This window comes from Phasianus colchicus, chromosome 15 (assembly GCF_987193195.1).
Source record: "Phasianus colchicus chromosome 15, bPhaCol1.hap1.1, whole genome shotgun sequence".
In the NCBI taxonomy this organism is placed as follows: domain Eukaryota; kingdom Metazoa; phylum Chordata; class Aves; order Galliformes; family Phasianidae; genus Phasianus; species Phasianus colchicus.
Genome location: NC_143450.1, coordinates 8307089 through 8323563, shown reverse-complemented (window position 1 = coordinate 8323563; position 16475 = coordinate 8307089). Strand labels below are relative to the sequence as shown.

At 43.2% G+C, this 16475-nt stretch overlaps 1 protein-coding gene across 1 annotated transcript; it reads left to right on the top strand.

The window, feature by feature from the left end:
• Positions 1-4: 4 nt before the first annotated feature.
• Positions 5-2891, top strand: PTTG1 (PTTG1 regulator of sister chromatid separation, securin). Its single transcript, XM_031598046.2, has 6 exons — positions 5-133; positions 714-816; positions 1109-1284; positions 1687-1780; positions 2222-2371; positions 2754-2891. Exons 2-6 carry the CDS (start codon positions 735-737, stop codon positions 2831-2833), a joined length of 582 nt encoding a protein of 193 aa, XP_031453906.2. The 5' UTR covers positions 5-133; positions 714-734; the 3' UTR covers positions 2834-2891.
• Positions 2892-16475: the final 13584 nt, after the last annotated feature.

Sequence of the window (16475 nt, the reverse complement as noted above, 5' to 3'; positions counted from 1 at the left end):
GCCAATAGGAGGAGCGGAGGGGCTGGAGAGGCTGGTGGCGGAGGGCGCAGTCTGTACTTTTCTCTGTCTGTGCTCTGAGCCGCTCTCGCCCGCTCTGTCCTCCCTCTCACGTCCCGTCCGGCTCTCGTCGCAGGTAAGCACACGACTCTCCGCAGGGAGTTCTTTCTCGGCTGCCGAGCGATCCTTCTGCCCCGGGGGAAGCGGCCCGCTGTGACTGCAGGCTGCTCGCGTTACGAGTCGGATCGCCGGCCTAGGCTTCCCGCAGTAAGCGGCACTGAGCGCTGGAGAGAAGCGAGGCAGCAAACCAAAGGTGTTAGGCCTTGCCGCGCAGCATTGCAGTGAGACCTCGAATCTTTCTCAAGCCCACGTGAGCTCCGTGGGTCCGCGCACTGATGTATCCAGGGCCAATAGTCTGTAGCTAAACTGCTATGGCACGAAGCACGGCTTGCTGGATTCTCTTCTAAGAGCCAGCACGTGGCAACTGTCATCACAGAGTCATAGAACGCCTTGGGTCAGAACGGACCTCAGGGATCATCAAACTCCAACCTTCCCCCTCCCCCACTGCATGCAGGGCTGCCAGCCTCCATATCTAATGCTACACCAGGCTGCCCCATCCAACTTGGCACCATTCCTAGCATTCTTCAAACGCTTGCTGTTTTGTTTTCTTGTTTCTGTTAGCAAGAACTGGCTAGATTTTTTGTATGCCTTTCCAGGGTGGTCTCATCAGCCCAGAGATGTCAACGCTGATCTTTGTGGATAAGGAGAATGGTGAAGTTGGTGCTACGAAGAACCAGCTGAGACGCCCTTCAGTATCATGTGGGTATATGCTCCATGGAGGCAGTGTGGAATGCAGTAAAGTGCGTGTCCTGGATTTTGTTAATCACTGTTTTGAACAGAAATAACAGAACGGGTTAAGTAGATAAATAATAAAACTAAGTTTATCAGTTATTACAAATGTGGAAATCACTTGTCTTTTGTCACAGACAGGGTCTGTACTTTTGAGTTATAAGTGAAGAACAACAACTAGCTTTCTAGCACATGCACTTCATTAGAAGCAAGCTTTAGGGTTGATATGGTGCTAAAGTTTGCCTTCCCTTCCTGTCTTCAGCAAAAGTCTTATCAGAAAGAACGCAAGTCAGTACTCCACTTCCAAAAAAACCAATCAGAACTCCAGCCACATCTCACTCTGTCAGAAAAGCTCTTGGAAATGTGAACAGAACTGTAGGAGTTACAAGCAAGAAGGAACAGATGAAAGATAAAAGTCAGCCTTGCAGTGCAAAGAAAGTGAGTACAACCTTTCTGTAATGGATGGGAATCAGAGGAATGCATGACGTACCTACAGCAGCTTAGGGAACACACAAGGGCAAAGAAGTGGCTCTAGACAAAATATTGGCTGGGTTATTGTCTTGTTCATATTCTATTTAGTGGATGTTTATTGTTATGAGCCTAAACATCATACTGCAGAGATTTGTTGCCACTGTGTATCATCACACAAGCTCAGCTGAAGCATTTTCCCTTTTGCAGCTTATTTGTATCAAAGGTGTTAGAATTCAGACATAGCTGGAGAGCCTGTATAACAAGCACTCGTGTCTTTTCTATGCTATACAGGCTTACAGGCACAGAAAGGGTACCACACTGAGAATACATGATAGCACAAATAACATGACTTTTTCATTTCATTTTAAGGTTGCTGAAAAGACTGCTGGATTAGAAAGCTGGGATGCAGTGGGTGATGAAGCTTACCCAGAAATAGAAAACATGTTTCCCTTTGATCCTCTAGGTAAGAACTCTTGGGGTAATTATTAAAAACTAATTAGACTTTGACTAAGTGTTGATGCTGTAAGACTTTCACTGAGCTGTTGTGGTTTTTCCTGAGTCCTTTCTTAAACATAAGGGCATTCGTTATTTTTGAAGCATCACCTTGTTCTCAACTGAATGTTTTAAACATACATACTGCTTGATATAGTTGACATAGCATAGGGATTAAAAAAATTCCTTAAAGCTCTTGCTTTATAATGACTGTTACATACACATCAGATAAGCATTAGCATACAAAACATCATGGACGCTTATAAGTAACTGTAAATAAGCACTCCATGAGAAGGAACTGTTGGACTGAATTGTCCTGGAAATACTCCCATTTCACTTAATCAAAGACAACTTGCAGCTTCTCATGCTATTGTGTGCTGTTACTGAACTACAGCATGTCTTTCCTAAACAGATTTTGAGAGTTTTGAAGTTTCTGAAGAGCACAGATTAAGCAATATCAAGCTGTATGGTGTTCCTCTCATGATACACTCAAGTACTTGTGACAAACCTGTGAACATAACTTCTTCACCTGTAAAGCTTGAAAAGATGCCATGGGAGTCTGGTAAGTGGAAAACTAGCCTGAGTTCCAGTGCATACAGTGCTCATTAGTGGTTTGGGAAGGAAACGAGTTGGCTGCAGTAGTGAACAGCTATTGCTCTTGTGAGTACAAGAGCAGGACACTTGTCTCAAAGAGCTCGTGGTATATAACTGAGCTGAATTTAACTGGTCAGCTCTACTGGCATAGGTAGTGGTCTCAAAGCTGCACAGCCATGTAACTTTCTGTAATGCATTGCTAACTCATTTGCTAGGAGGAATTGGCTCATACAAGCTGACAATACTTGATGAAGCCATTCAAGAGGCTGTTGCTAATCCACCAGCAGCTAGCTTGAGTGTGAACTTCTGGATTTTATGAGTAACTAATCTGCTCTATTTCTAACTTTCAGACTTGCTACAACCACCTACTGACTTTATTTCTACACTGGATGACATCATTGATATGCCACCTATGAACTATGACTTTTAAAAGTATACTCTGAAGTTTCTATTGAATTTTCTGTTTATAATAAAGGTTAGTTTAACTTGTAAAATAAAACTCAGCTTGCTTTTTTTTCCTTTCAGTACAGTTAATATGCTTCATGCCCAAGATGTAGGCATTTTACTATCTGACAGGCTATTAAAACAAAGCTTAGTCTTGCTTAAAAGCTCATTTATAATTCAGTGTTCTGAATTATATCCAGATGTTAGCATATGAATCTTCAAATCACAAGTACAGATTCAATTTCTTCTTCTCACCACTGTTGTTATTCCTGTTCCTTTCTGCAATCACGTAAGACAAGTCAGGTTTAGAGGTGGCATGATTCACAGTTGCCTGTTTGAGGTGTTTACTGAAGGCTGGAATATGGGGCCCCTCACTACAAGAAAGACAAGCCCTGGAACACATTCAGAGAAGGGCAACAAAGCTGTGAGGGGTCTGGAGCACAAGTTGTAAAAGGAACAGCTGAGGGAGCTGGGATTGTTCAGTCTGGAAAAGAGGAAGCTCAGAGGTGACCTAACCAGTCTCTACAACTGCCTGAAAGGAGGTTGTGGTGAGGTGGGGGTCAACCTCTGCTACCAACTAGCAATAGGATGAGAGCCTCAGGTTGCTTCAAGGGAGGGTCAGGTGGGAAATTAGTGAATACTTCTTCAAGACAGTAGTCAGGTGCTGAAAGGGTCTGCCTGGGGAGGTGATGGAGTCATTGTCCCTAGATATACTGTAATGAGAGATGTGGTTTAGCGGGAATTATTGGTGATAGGTGGATGGTTGGATTGGATGATTGAGGTCTTTTCCAACCTTAGCAATTCTATGATTCTAGTATGCTATTCCATCTTCCTGCAAGTTTTATGATGCTTACATAAGCGTAGTAGTTACATATCTACTACTGTAAACATCTGCTTTGTTCCAGAAAAAGAAATATTTACTTACAGTGACTGTGTGAATTCACTCTTCTGAGAAAAGAGAGTGAACTAATAGCAGATGGATGTCCTTGCTTGATATACACAACTACATTTCTAATTCTTAAGTATTTTTCCACACACTAAGAAGCCAGTTCAGAAAGCGTAATGCTATAACATGATAGAAAACACAGCAATGATAGTGAGGTAGCAGAGTCCCAGGCCGCAAGAAGCAAGGACAAGCCCAAGTGCAGCAGCCATGAATGCAAAAACACAGGAAAAAAGCCGCTCACCTTCAGAAAGCAGGGATCTCTGACAAGATACCCTTACCTCCAATGCCTACTCTTAAATGAGGTCTGGTGGGGGGGGGAGGGAGGGGGGAGGGGGTTGGATCTTGGTCCCACCCTTTCTGGTCATTCCATTGCATTGCATTCACCTGAGCTCCCCCTGGTTTGGCCTTGCCTTCCCACCAGGTGCTTAATCATTGCTTCAGGCCATGACTTAGCATTTCTGCTACAGGAAGTCCTAGCGAAAGTCAGGAATCATAGCCATTAATGTTTGCTGTACTTCTAGTTTTGTATACAACATTAGCAATTGGTGTTAACTTGCTTTTATAGTTCCTGGGTAATACTTTGATCTACCTGGATTGCAGCAGCCTGAGCTGCCTTAAGCTCATACTGACCATGTATTACAACACTGTGATAGTTTTTTGTTGTTCTTTGGGGCAGCTGAGCTCTTGTACACTGAACAGGAATTGCTGTGTCAAATTTAACATCACTGTGACTGACAGATGAAGGATGGAGCTTGTCAACAGCTTTATTTTCCTAATTGGTAGGTGTGTAGTCTAGATGACATTTCGGGGCTGAAGGAAAGCAGGCGTTAAAGAAGCAGTTTAATGAGTCCAGACCAGTGGTTTTCCAGACCTCTACATCTCAACTCCTAACCCCTTATTCCCATCTCCTGTCTATGCAAGTCACTTTCTTGAGAAATGAACAGTGCTTTCTTATGATCATACTTTGCAATCACCATAATTACTGCTGTAGTAGTTAAGACATCAGTGTGCTGTGTGCTAGTGGTATACAAGATGTTGTTTAGCTAAGTAGTGTCCAATAGCTTTCCTGTATACAGGTGAATTAAAAGCATCACTCAGCACTAGTCACAGAACACAAAGGTGACACGTTATTAAGAGCTGCATATCTAGGTTGTGGACACGGTGCTGTGAGTACTTGTGTATTCTGTTCATTATCTTAGAATCCCATGATAGTCTGCACTGAGAAAATACTTGACCACTTGCTATGGTCCTTAACTTTAATAACTCTACATATATCAATAAGACCTACAGTTTCTATTATTGCCCTCCTTGTGGCTATCTTACTAGTCTAGTATCTAGACAGGGGTTCTACATCTTACTTCCAGTGTGCTAAATGTTAAGTGCTAAGCATTCTACTGATGTTCTTGCTATACACTTGAAAGGGTGCTCTGACTTGATGCTTTCTATGTTTGTAATAAAGGTCCTTATGTTCTGTAGGCTGTTCTTTTAACTGTTTTAATTAAAATACGTTGAAGATGTTGCTATTGCCACTCAACAGAGATTCTGAGCAATCTGCAAGTTACTCAACTTTCAGTGGGCTGTTGGGAACCTGGAGTTGCAGACAGACTTGTAGAGTGTGATTTTGAGTCCATGAAGATGGAAGAAAAGTGTTTTGATCCATAGATCCAATTAAAATAAAAGCCAACAAAACTACTGGATAAACGTAATTGGAGACTGTTTAGAGAACAGCTTTTACAGTGCTTCTCAAAGCAGGCCTAAGACTTCTTATGTTTTATTGAATCTTTAAAATGAACTTGGGAACCAGCAGCCTGTAGAAGCTTTTCTCAGAACTGTTAGACAGCTTCTTACAGTTTTGTGGAGTGTAGCAGCCTGGGTTTTGCAGTCTGGTAGTCTGGGTGCTCCAGAATGCCACAACTAAGCAGCCGCAAAAACAGCTTTCCAGCTCATGCCTATAGTGGTACTTGAAGTAACAAATAATATGTTAACTGCATGTTAACTAAAAGAAATCAGGCTAATTTGGTGCAGATCAGGGACAGTTTTGGAGGCGTGCTATGGCTGTAGCCTTACTGCTTGAAGGTGTGATATGAATGTGAAACTGTTTTCTCTTTGTGTTGTGCCTTGCACAGCTGTCAAAGGTAGAGAAAATCCTTTTCAAAACTAGAAAGGATAACAGGCCTCGGAATGTTTCAAGTCCTTAACGCTTTTTACTCATCAAAAGCAGATGAGCCTGAAGGTAGACAAGCCTTCTGGGAATTGTCCTGTTGCAAATTCTGACCTTTAATCAGGTTAGCTGTTTCTGAACTATCAGCCACCTGTAATAAAAACAGGCGTTCATTCTGCTTTGCTCTCAAACTTGTCAGGGTTTTAGGCAGCGTTAAATACCAATGAATTATACAGTAGCTGCTCTTTGTCTTTGGCTTCTTGCCTTTGGCTTGAAACTTCAAAAAATAATCAGGAGAATATCAGACCAGCAAAAACTTTGAACTGAATTTCTTTTAATCATATATCTCAGGTTTTTGATGACCCTTACTTCAGACTCAAGAAATATTAAAATTAGCATTGCCTTTTCAGCTGAAATCTAAGTTTGGGTATAATCTAACAGTCACGGGAGTTAAGGCAAAACTAGAAGGAAGTAAGGAAATGCATAGTCCTCTAACTTCGTCTCTGCCAGTTCATTTGAGCCGGGACAAGACTTCAAACCCAATTGAAGCTGAAAATGCCTGTAAGTGAGGCACTGAAACTGATCGCACAGTGCCACCATGTGGCCTCCTATGCAGCCATGCAAGTTAAAACAGAAGTCATTTGGTATAACACAAAACACAGGGCAACATAGTATGAGATAATGCAAGGCTGCGACTGCCTGTTTCAAGGCTGTGACAAGATAAATGCATAAATATAGGCTGCATCTATTTGCATGTCCACCTGTTTGATCTGGAGAGATATCAGTATTTTGTTTTTATAACAATCCTTTACTGTTTCTTCTGAAATATTCAGTAATCAAGTGCATACATCTATTCTTCCCTCCTCCAGAAATTACATTTTTGTGCCACACCCACAGTGTATGCTCATGATGTCAAAACATTCAGAGCATGCTTACTAACTGTAAGATTTCATATTGGTATGGATAGCTTATGTCATGTTCATAAATGATTATCAGATGATTGAGACAGTCTTCCTGCTGCTGATAAACTTTGAACTCGAGCCTCCCCTGAGGCTTTGTTTATTCTCATTGGATTCTCTGGCGAATGCAGGTCAAATCTGCCTCAAAGCTCTGCTCTGTAAACATTTGTCAAAAATATCTGTTGGTTTCAGTTAGCTTTTAATTTTCCTGTTTCAGGTACTTCTGAACTCAGTTGGTTGGGGTTAAAGGGAAATGCATGTTCTTGTGATTCTTGCAACTTGCATGAGAACCAAGCTGAGATGAGGCTCAATCATTGTGGATTGAGCTTCCTGTTTGCAGTGACTCAATGAGATCACAGTCACAAAGGCACAGTCTCTTCTATCAGGAAAACATAAACTTTTAGGCATCTTTTGCAGCTCTCAGGCTATGTAAGCCCACAAAATGCTGTTTTCTGAGATGCAGGCAGCCCACCCTTTGGGACTTTTGCACTGCTATCTGTTGTTTCAATTAGGGGCAAACAGTATCTTTGGTAACAAAAAAATTTCCTGAACAGTTTTGCTGTTGATATATATATATCTAAAGTTGCATATATTGTAAAATGTTGCTTCTCTGATTGAGCAGTGTCAGAAATAGAATCAACTTGAGCTCAAAGAGGCGTCAGAGCATTACCTCACCAACAGAAGCCCTGCTTAAAACTGTCTGCCTTCTTTCAGCTCATTCGATCAGGTTTATGCTTCCTGCCAAGGATGTGAATCCATGGCTATGATATAAGTGTTTGGTGTCTTCTTCTCAGTCTGAGTGATCCTTAAAAGGCCAATGTAACCATGATGTGACTGGGAAATCTGGATAGTAATAAGGTACATAGAACAGGTACTTTATTGACTGCTATCAGTTTGTCAGATGTTGTCTTTCTCAGCAACCTGATAGTAACAACTACTTTAAATCCCTACCTGAATTTCTGCAAAGAGAACTCAGAGATTCACTTAAAAATAATGTCTTAGCAGGCTGAGTAAAATTACTGCAGTGCACATCAGATAACTCACCCTATTTGTAAGGTGCTGGCAGCAGGAGGCACCGTGGTAACAGCCTGCATTACAGCTCCCGCAGCCTGACAGCTGTGCTGCGATGATGTTTGCCTTTGGTGCATTGTGCACAGCGCAGGCATCTGTAATGGGTTTCGTTCCACCATTAATGTGAAATGGAGGGTAAGAGTCAGCTGTAAGGAATTCAGTGTGCCGTTACCCTGTGGCTACAGGGAACCGTATATCAGCTGAGGGCTTTTTTATCTTCCGTTGTTTAAAAGGAACAGAAATTAGAAGCCTGCGGGCAATTGGTCTCTCTAGGGCTAGTAAGGCCATGAATTTTGTAACTTTTATTTTCACTGTAGTTTTATTAGTGCTAGCAAAGTGCTGTATAGAAGTACAATAACGTCTCTCTGATGTCCCCAAAGTGGTACTCACTGTGTGACAAGAGACACAGGCGCTTGGTGATGCCACTTCCCTCACAGTACTGCAAGCTCAACTTCCACAAGCTTCAGCAGATCTTACAACAACCTGCAGAATGTCTCCAAATGCACCAATTTCTGACTTGAGCAGATAAAGCTTTATTACTTAATAAGGTTGAGATGTGTCCTGGCAACAGTGTCCAGTTCAAATGGCAGTTTCTTCAGTTCACAGCCTTGGTACTTAGGGGTTGAATGTTTTCCTCAGGGACTCGGCTTGTGTAGAAAATCCCAGACAAACATCTGGTTTTGAGATATTTGATAACTTAAGAAAGAACCTGTTCCACTTGAGCATTTGGTTTGACTTCAGAAATACGCACCTGGTTTCAGTTTCACAGTTAACCCCGAGTCCTCTTAATAAAAGGATCGTTCTGAGCTGTGTGGTGAGGCTTGAGAAAAGTCCTGCAGAAGATGTAAGACTGTATGGGTGAGGCAGACTCCGAAGATAGATTTGACCTCCTTTTTTTCTGCCCAGTAACCCAGAAGTAAATCACCAGCATGATTAAAAATGACATTTGTGCTGCATACTCAGCACTGCAGCCTCAGGCCTGCACTGCCTTCACGTGGGTGCTCAACAGCCCTTGGGATTTGCTCTGGTGCTTTCTAGAGACCGCATCCTAAGTCTTCTGCTCTTTCCCAATTCAGATTAAATTTCCATGAGCAAAACTCTGAGAGCACTGGCTGAAAGCAGTCAAGAGTATCAAAAGAGCCTGGGGCTACAGCTGTGCTGCTGTCAGAAGGGGCTGACTGCAGCTTGTGCAGGCACATCAAGCATCCTTCTGCCTGGCTTTAGACTTGTTGAGCCTCACGTGTTATATGCAGCATTCCTTTGGCTCCTCTTTCTTACTCTGGAGCCTGTACTGTCTGGCCTTTTCACCCTTCTGTGGCTGTGAGTGCCGGAGGAGAGCATGTCTCCTCCAAAGTGTCTGCCACGTCTCTGATTGAGGTGCAACCAATCAGTACTTATGGAAGATGCCATTTTCCTGCTGCCTTCCCCCTTTAATTGCTGCACGTTAATAATCAGTCAGTTCTCTGTTTTGGTATTGCAGTCATGGTGGGAAAGCCATCAGGCACATCTGAGCTTCATGCTGTGAGAGGCAGAATTGGGTATTGCCATGCTGACAGCCAGAGGCTGTGCAGGGGCTGGTACAGGCAGCCCCATGTCCTGTCGGGGAAGTAGATGTTCTGGGGTGGAAGCTTTGAAGGATGAGGACAAAGAGATGATGATGTGTTACATGTAACTTGAAGATAACACATTCTGCTAGTGACAGAGGACGTTATCACTGTGAATATGGTATGAGTGAGCACACAGTATGGCTGCAGAAGGATTCAGAGACCTCAATGGCAGCATCTGAGGGCATCAGAGTTGGTGCTGTGAAAATACAAGAGGGTAAGGATGTAGCTGACAGCTTGGTAGGAGGAGGGCGGTAAAGGGAGCTAAAGGAGTCAGCAGTAAGAAGCAGCGTCCTTGGACTGAGTCGATGTTTGGGGCAGGTGGTGGGGATGGGGACATAGCCAAGAACTTCCTAATGCTTCTGGCAGGCTTTTACTTTCTTTGGCGAGCTGGGCCACAAGAGGGAGCCCCTGTTACCAACTGTCAGAAAACGAGGGACTCGAGCAAATTTTTCATCAATTCTTGCTACTGTGGGGCTGTGTCGATGGGCTGTAGCCCTCAGGCTCCCTGCACCGCAGGGATCGACGCTGAGAGAGGCAGAGGGGGCAGAGCCTATGCCTTTGGCTTCTGCACCCACTGCTGCTCAGCGTGCTTTACACAGGGACAGATCTCAGCAATGCTTCCTTTGCGATTTCTCTCTGTAAATGCGACTGCCTGTGCATGTGACATGGATCCTGATTAGGAGAAGTCTCTCTGATCCCAAATTACAGACCCTTGTCTTCCCAGAAGGCAGAGGTTGACCCTTTCTTCAAAAAAGCCTCTCATCTTTACTTGTGAACGATACCAGCATGGCTGTTGTGCAACAACCGAGCACCTTTTAGTACCACTGTGACTCTTCTCTCTCTTGCTGCTCAGTTTTTCTTTCTCATATCCAAGCATGATGTTGCTACTAACCTTCTTTAAACAGCCAGCTGGATAAGGAGTGTCGGTAGGCTTAAGAAAACATCTGAAAATGTTCATGTTCCTTGTAGTGGTTCTTTCCAGCTCTGTGGTCTGAGTGTGCACCTCAGAGGATGGAGAGATGAGCTGTGCCTCAGGGAGACTAAGCTGCTGAGCTCCCAGGGAGCTGAACTGAAAGTCACCATGTTCTTCCTTCTCTGATAAACTCCCAGCTGTCCATGGGGAAACAAAACTACTGTGTGCCTGCCCCTGCAGCGAGGGATGTCCCCGGTGTTGTTTCAGGGGAATCCCAACTGTGGGGCCCCACGGACCTTTGCTGCTCCCCTGAGCAATGTGCAATTCTGCGGGGTAAATAACATGGCCAGCGTCCCCTTTGAGGGACCTTGGGCAGGTGCAGGAATTCTGTGTGGTGACCAGGTCCCTGATGGATCTCAAAAGCAGCACTGAATACTTCTGCAGGACAGCAAAAAAGCTGCTGCTCCATGTGCTGGTGAATCAGATGTCTTCAGAGAGATGGACTATGGCTTGTGGCAAATCTCAGCAGGCACAAACAGCTTCTGTGCCGGGATGTCCCCATCAGGGGATGTTGGCTTTCAGCTGAACTTTTTTCTCACCAGGAATATATATTTCTTGGCTTTGTTCCAGTTCAGGTTCTGTAAACTCCCTATGACTCAGTGCTGCAACGAGGAGGAAAAGATACAGCCCGAATCAGTTATTGTTTTCTGTTTTCTGTGAGCCTGGTGAGCAAAAACATTTCAGCTTCAGGAATCAATAAGTTAATATAATGTTAAGATAAGCTATCATCATCTTCTTCCTTAATCAAATACATAATAAAATAGAAGGTGTTGCCAGTATTTACTAGTTCAAAGGGTTTTCCATTTTATTCAGCATGATAGCACCTCCCTGTAAACATCTGACTAGCCAGAAGTGAGCTTCGCTATGCCTGCTGCTTGGAAACTTCCGGCAGGAGAAACAAATTGTGATTCTTTCTGATGGTTTCTTTTTACTTTCAGGAAGTTCTATTGGCCTAAACATATTGAGCATCAAACAGTGAGTGATGGTTTCTTTGCTGTTCACACCTTTCCTGCTTGAAAGCTTTGTTCACACAGTTTTGTTCCTATAGCTGTTTAGGTATTGTCTGCTCCTTTCCATTGCCTTATTTTTTAAAAATACACAAGCCTTGACAAAACAGCCAGCACAACTGTTCTGTATGTAGGCAGCCACATATATTTTACCTTTAGCAGCTGCGTGATGCTTTGCTTGGAAGTGCCTGTTATATTTATTTCATCTCCTGGATTTTGTGAAGGAACTTAAGTTCTTTTTAGGTATTTTAAATTGTCATATTAAGTGTCTCATTTTTATAAAATAAAGACTCCAATTCCAAACCTGACTTACAAAATCTTACCCTGAAAAAGTTAGAAATGAAACATTATTTTGTTGATCCAATGTTCCCTAGTTCCAGAAGCATTTGGAGAAAAAAATTATGAGAAAAAAAATAAATAAAAAAAATCAAAATGAAAACATTCCTGTGGGAAATATTTGATTTGAACAGCACAGCACTTTGCTATGAATAATTATTCCACTGGAAAATGTTCAAAGCCTGCAAGTTGCAACCAGGTGCTGGACTTTACTTTTTTACCTTCTACCCAGTCTTACCCCAACTACTTTTTTTTCTCCTTTCAGATAAGGAGTTCTCTGCAATTTCTTTCAGTTTTGTAAACCTTCTTTGGAAGTGTTGTTCTTCCATGCTCACCCTCCAGAGTCTTACTCTAAGTGTCTTTTGAAACTAGCAAGGATCTGGCAATGCTTGGTACTGAAGTCTTCTCACCTCGAGGATGGTCATATTTTACTTGTCTGTCTCCTGACTCCTCACTCAGCTGTGTATGACCATGCTGTCACTTTAAGCCTTTTGATACAGCAGCTTGCTGCTTTGTAGATTATTTTTGGGAGGAAGAAGCAGAGAGGCAAGGGCCTTTGCTAGAACTGGAACTGAGCCAGTTCTGTCAGTTCTTCTACAGTCTTACTTTTTTATTTTCATTTTTTAGCTGAAATTAGCATCCTATCTTTCTGACTGATACACAGAGAAGAAAAATGACACATCCTCCTGACAGCTTCAACACTGTGCCTTGAAACACTGACTAACATAGTAGGAACCCCATGCACTCACAGCCAATACTTCACCTATTTTGTCCTGTTTGGGAGTCTGCAAAAGCTGGTGGGAATTTGTTACTAACCTCAGTCATGGGTGCTTGTGTGACTTCCCAGCCTTTAGTGCTGGATGTTCTTTACTGATGCTGCGACCAGGAATGCAACACTTCTGTGTGAAAGGCAATACTGTTGAATATCTCAAGTATAATTTTCAAAGCTGTATGTGTGACTTCAGAACCCAGGTTCTATTTTTAAATGCCTGCAGGTGTGCCTGCAGGTACACCTACAAAAGGACTTGGGCCTCTTCTGCACCTATCCCCAGACTGCAGTTCCTCAGATCCCCTGCCATAACGCCGCTCAGCTGTGGTCACACAAATGGCTTATGGCTCTTCTGATTATTCCAGATGAGTTCCATGATAAACATCTGTTTCTAGGCAAGCAGATAGTTTGGCTTATGCCTCAGCCTGCTTAGATATTCCCTTGTTCTATGGAGGCTGATGTGACAATGTTTTCAGAGCAGTTTCTCTGAGATTCAGGCAGAGTGGGATGGCAGCCGAGGAGGAGGTGTCAGCGTTTCTATTTCCAAGAGCACAGTACTCATCTGAATGTGTGAGAAGCCTGTGCTCAAGTTTAAAAATGCTTGAGAAGCACTGAAACTGTAGTCCCAGCAGGGCGACTCCAGAGCAGTTTTCTGATCCATCTCTCCTCAGTGGAGCACACAGGATCGCGGTGCCCCTGAAAAAGGGGAGGGCCTGTGGGTGGCTGGTGGTGGGCCTGAGGGTGGCTGGTGGCCAGCCTGCTCGTGCAAAGAGAAGGACAACTGTCGATTCCTGCCGCTCTGGTTCCTGGTCCCAGGCTGATTCACCTGGCTCGGGATGGCTGTGCCTGAGGCAGTGAAGGGGTTGCTGTTTGTTGTCCCCCTGCTCGGGGCTGACTCACTTCCTGCCTTCGTAACTCATTTGAAACCTTCCTGTTTTTGAGTCCTGACTGCAAAACATCTAGTGAAGTCATGTATGAAGCTGGTTACAGAAACTGTACTCTGCTGCCCCATGCTGCTTTGCATCATTTCTTTTTGGCCCAGCTGGCTGGTAGGACAGCAGCAGGTTTTTGTTTTGTTTTGTTTTTTTTTTTGCACACTGAAACACAGCGTTGCTATCAGTGGGAGCCTCCTGTCAGGAGCTGAGGTGTATGTAGGACCGATGCTCACCAGGCATGGCAGCAGGGAGGCATGCCAAGGCCTCACTGAGATTGTGGGGCTCTCACTGTATGGTAATCAATGACTCAGGACTTTGCCTTCTTAGAAAAGCAACTTAGCAAAATGGCTAAGAGAATGATAAACCAGAGTGGGATTACTCTGGCAGGGTTCAAGAATCTAAGGTGGATACAGTGGCTGTCATGGAGGACCCTGAACAAAACTGCAGGGCTGCTCTGGTGATACTGGAGCCTTCTGTGCAGCTACAGAGCAGAGCTTTTCCTTTAGGACAAGAAATATGGGCATGTATGTGCACTCACGTACACAAACAGGCTCTGTGGGGGAGGTTAATGGTGTTTCTATGTGAATCTCTGCAGGCATTTCCTACTGGGAATGGTTCCCAGTACAGAAAAGAATGTCACGGAGGGCAGCTTCAGCTCTCCTGTCTTGGCACGTTCCTCCTTCTTTGTGAGCCCTGTCTGCCAGCAGAGCCCTTCTGCAGGCTGCACAGGCCAACAGTAGAACACAAGAAGGGCTGCTCCTACTGTTCCCCTCCGCTCTTCCAGGTATGTTGCCAGGGCCCTTTACTGCTCACACAATAGTTGGGAGCACTGTCTCTTAGCTTATATATCCATCACAGTGCAAAATAAAGCTTATCTGGTTTGTGATATGTCTTTCTAAATATGCAAATATTCATGTTTTATGGTTTCTTTATCAGCCTCTTTTGAATCAAATGGCTGCACTGCATATTAAAGCCATGAGACAGAAGTCAGTAGGAGAGTGCACAAGAGTTATATGTGAATTCAACTTGAAGAAATCTGACACCTAGAAACAAAAAAGTAAAAAAGAACATATATTTACATGTACGTTTAAGGCTTTACACAACAGAAAAAGAGACCCACGGAACTCATCTCTGAAGATAAAATAAGCAAAAGTTTGCTTTTGACATACTGAGGAAGGAATTCCAGCTTCTTCACAAGTAGTGTGGATTTTGCCATAGTTTTGAGTGGGAACAAGCTTCAGCTTCTCTTGGAATTTATAATTTACGGTTTCATCTCACTATTTGTTACAGAGAAATGCTGTAAGCAGGAATGGAAGATTTATGAAATTATGCAAGAAATGTCTGTGTGTCTACTGTGCTTTCTGAAGACAGTTTTTGTGAAAGATACTTACGTATGGATCTGATTTCTCTCTGATGCCTCCATGTTTCATACTGCTGTAAAGCTTTTGCTTAAATAGCTTTACTTATGAGAGACCCTCCCTTCTGAGAACACATTCCTCCCCAGTGAAAGAGGAAAATTAGCCCTTTGTATTTATAAAGAATACAGAGAACAGCAATAAATAAAGCAAAAAAGCTGAAACTGCCAGGTGGTGCTGACAGCAGAACCTGGGCTGTGATTTGGTGCCTTTACAAAGTACAGCTTGTCTACATATTGTATTTCTGAGAACACTGCACTCAGGGCTGTATTGTTATCTTGTTTGGTTTAACATAATGTTGCCTCAAGAAATTCCAGCCACTGAATTAGGATGAGGTCTAGACTTCCTGTCAAAAAACAAATTCTGCTAGTCAAAACTTTCCAGATGAGATGTGAAGATGATAGTAACCATCCCGACTGATGTCAGCTGTTGAGAATGATGCACAGTGTATATATCTTCTCTTTTCTGTCACCATATAGCTTTTTTCCCTTAGCCTTTGCTTCAGCTCCACAAAGCGAACTAAAGAGCCTGTCCTGCCACCTTTCCTTTCTGAAAGCCTATGTAAGTGTTTAGGCTTTACTGGTCATGCTTTCCTTCTTGCTTGGAAAATGGACTGAGGAGGTGCTATTATCTCCCTGTGGGTCTCCCTGCTGCTCTTGAGCTACTTTCTGTTTTAGGTTATTCAGCTGATGAGTGCATACTGAAACTTACCTCTTGTTACCCAAGAAATGGGGATAATCCTTACCAGAGATTACCCAAACCAGCGAGAGTGTATTGGTTTGTAGGAAACAGATGAATTTAGTTCAGTGCTGCTTACAAGGAGGTTTTTAAACATGGGACTGAGGTGGGGGATATGTGATGAAAGTTGCACCAGTGAGCACTGCAAATGCTGCTGAATTTTAGCCTGAAATATAACTGTTCCCTCTTGTGCAAAGACTTGTGCAAGTTCATTCAAACATCACTATTGGTAAGTCCTATCAGGGCCTTTGCTTCTCATACCCAAACTTGACAAGCAGCAACCACCAGAAAGATCAAGGCAGTGCCTGAGAGCTCAGACACGGTATTTTCTTTGACTACACTGGGTATTTCTTGCTGCTGAAAGATTAAATCTCAGTTTCAGATGCTTTTTAAACATTGGGATATTTCACATTTGGATCTCCACTCAGAGTCAATGGATCTTCCTGCCAGTGATACTTACTGTTGTTACTTATTTCATTAGGGCTATTAAAATAGTGAATAGTTTTGTGTCTGAAGTCTCTGCTCCTGTGAATTGTATTTTGTGCATTTGCCAAGTTAGGAATCTGTAAACTAGACCTTGGGATGAAACAAAAGATGATACAAACCTTTGCTTTGAGTACGGATGATCTGAGCCTTTGTACAGACTCAGAGGAATGTGGTTATTAACAACAAATACCTTCTCAATTTTTCTCTTCTCCAAAGTAACTGGTC

Excerpts from the sequence above, each read along its gene's own strand:
- PTTG1 (XM_031598046.2), top strand. The coding sequence starts at position 735 with ATGTCAACGCTGATCTTTGTGGATAAGGAGAATGGTGAAGTTGGTGCT. Across the intron at positions 1,781-2,221 it reads GTTTCCCTTTGATCCTCTAG|ATTTTGAGAGTTTTGAAGTT; the intron begins GTAAGAACTCTT and ends TTTCCTAAACAG. Across the intron at positions 2,372-2,753 it reads AAAGATGCCATGGGAGTCTG|ACTTGCTACAACCACCTACT; the intron begins GTAAGTGGAAAA and ends TCTAACTTTCAG.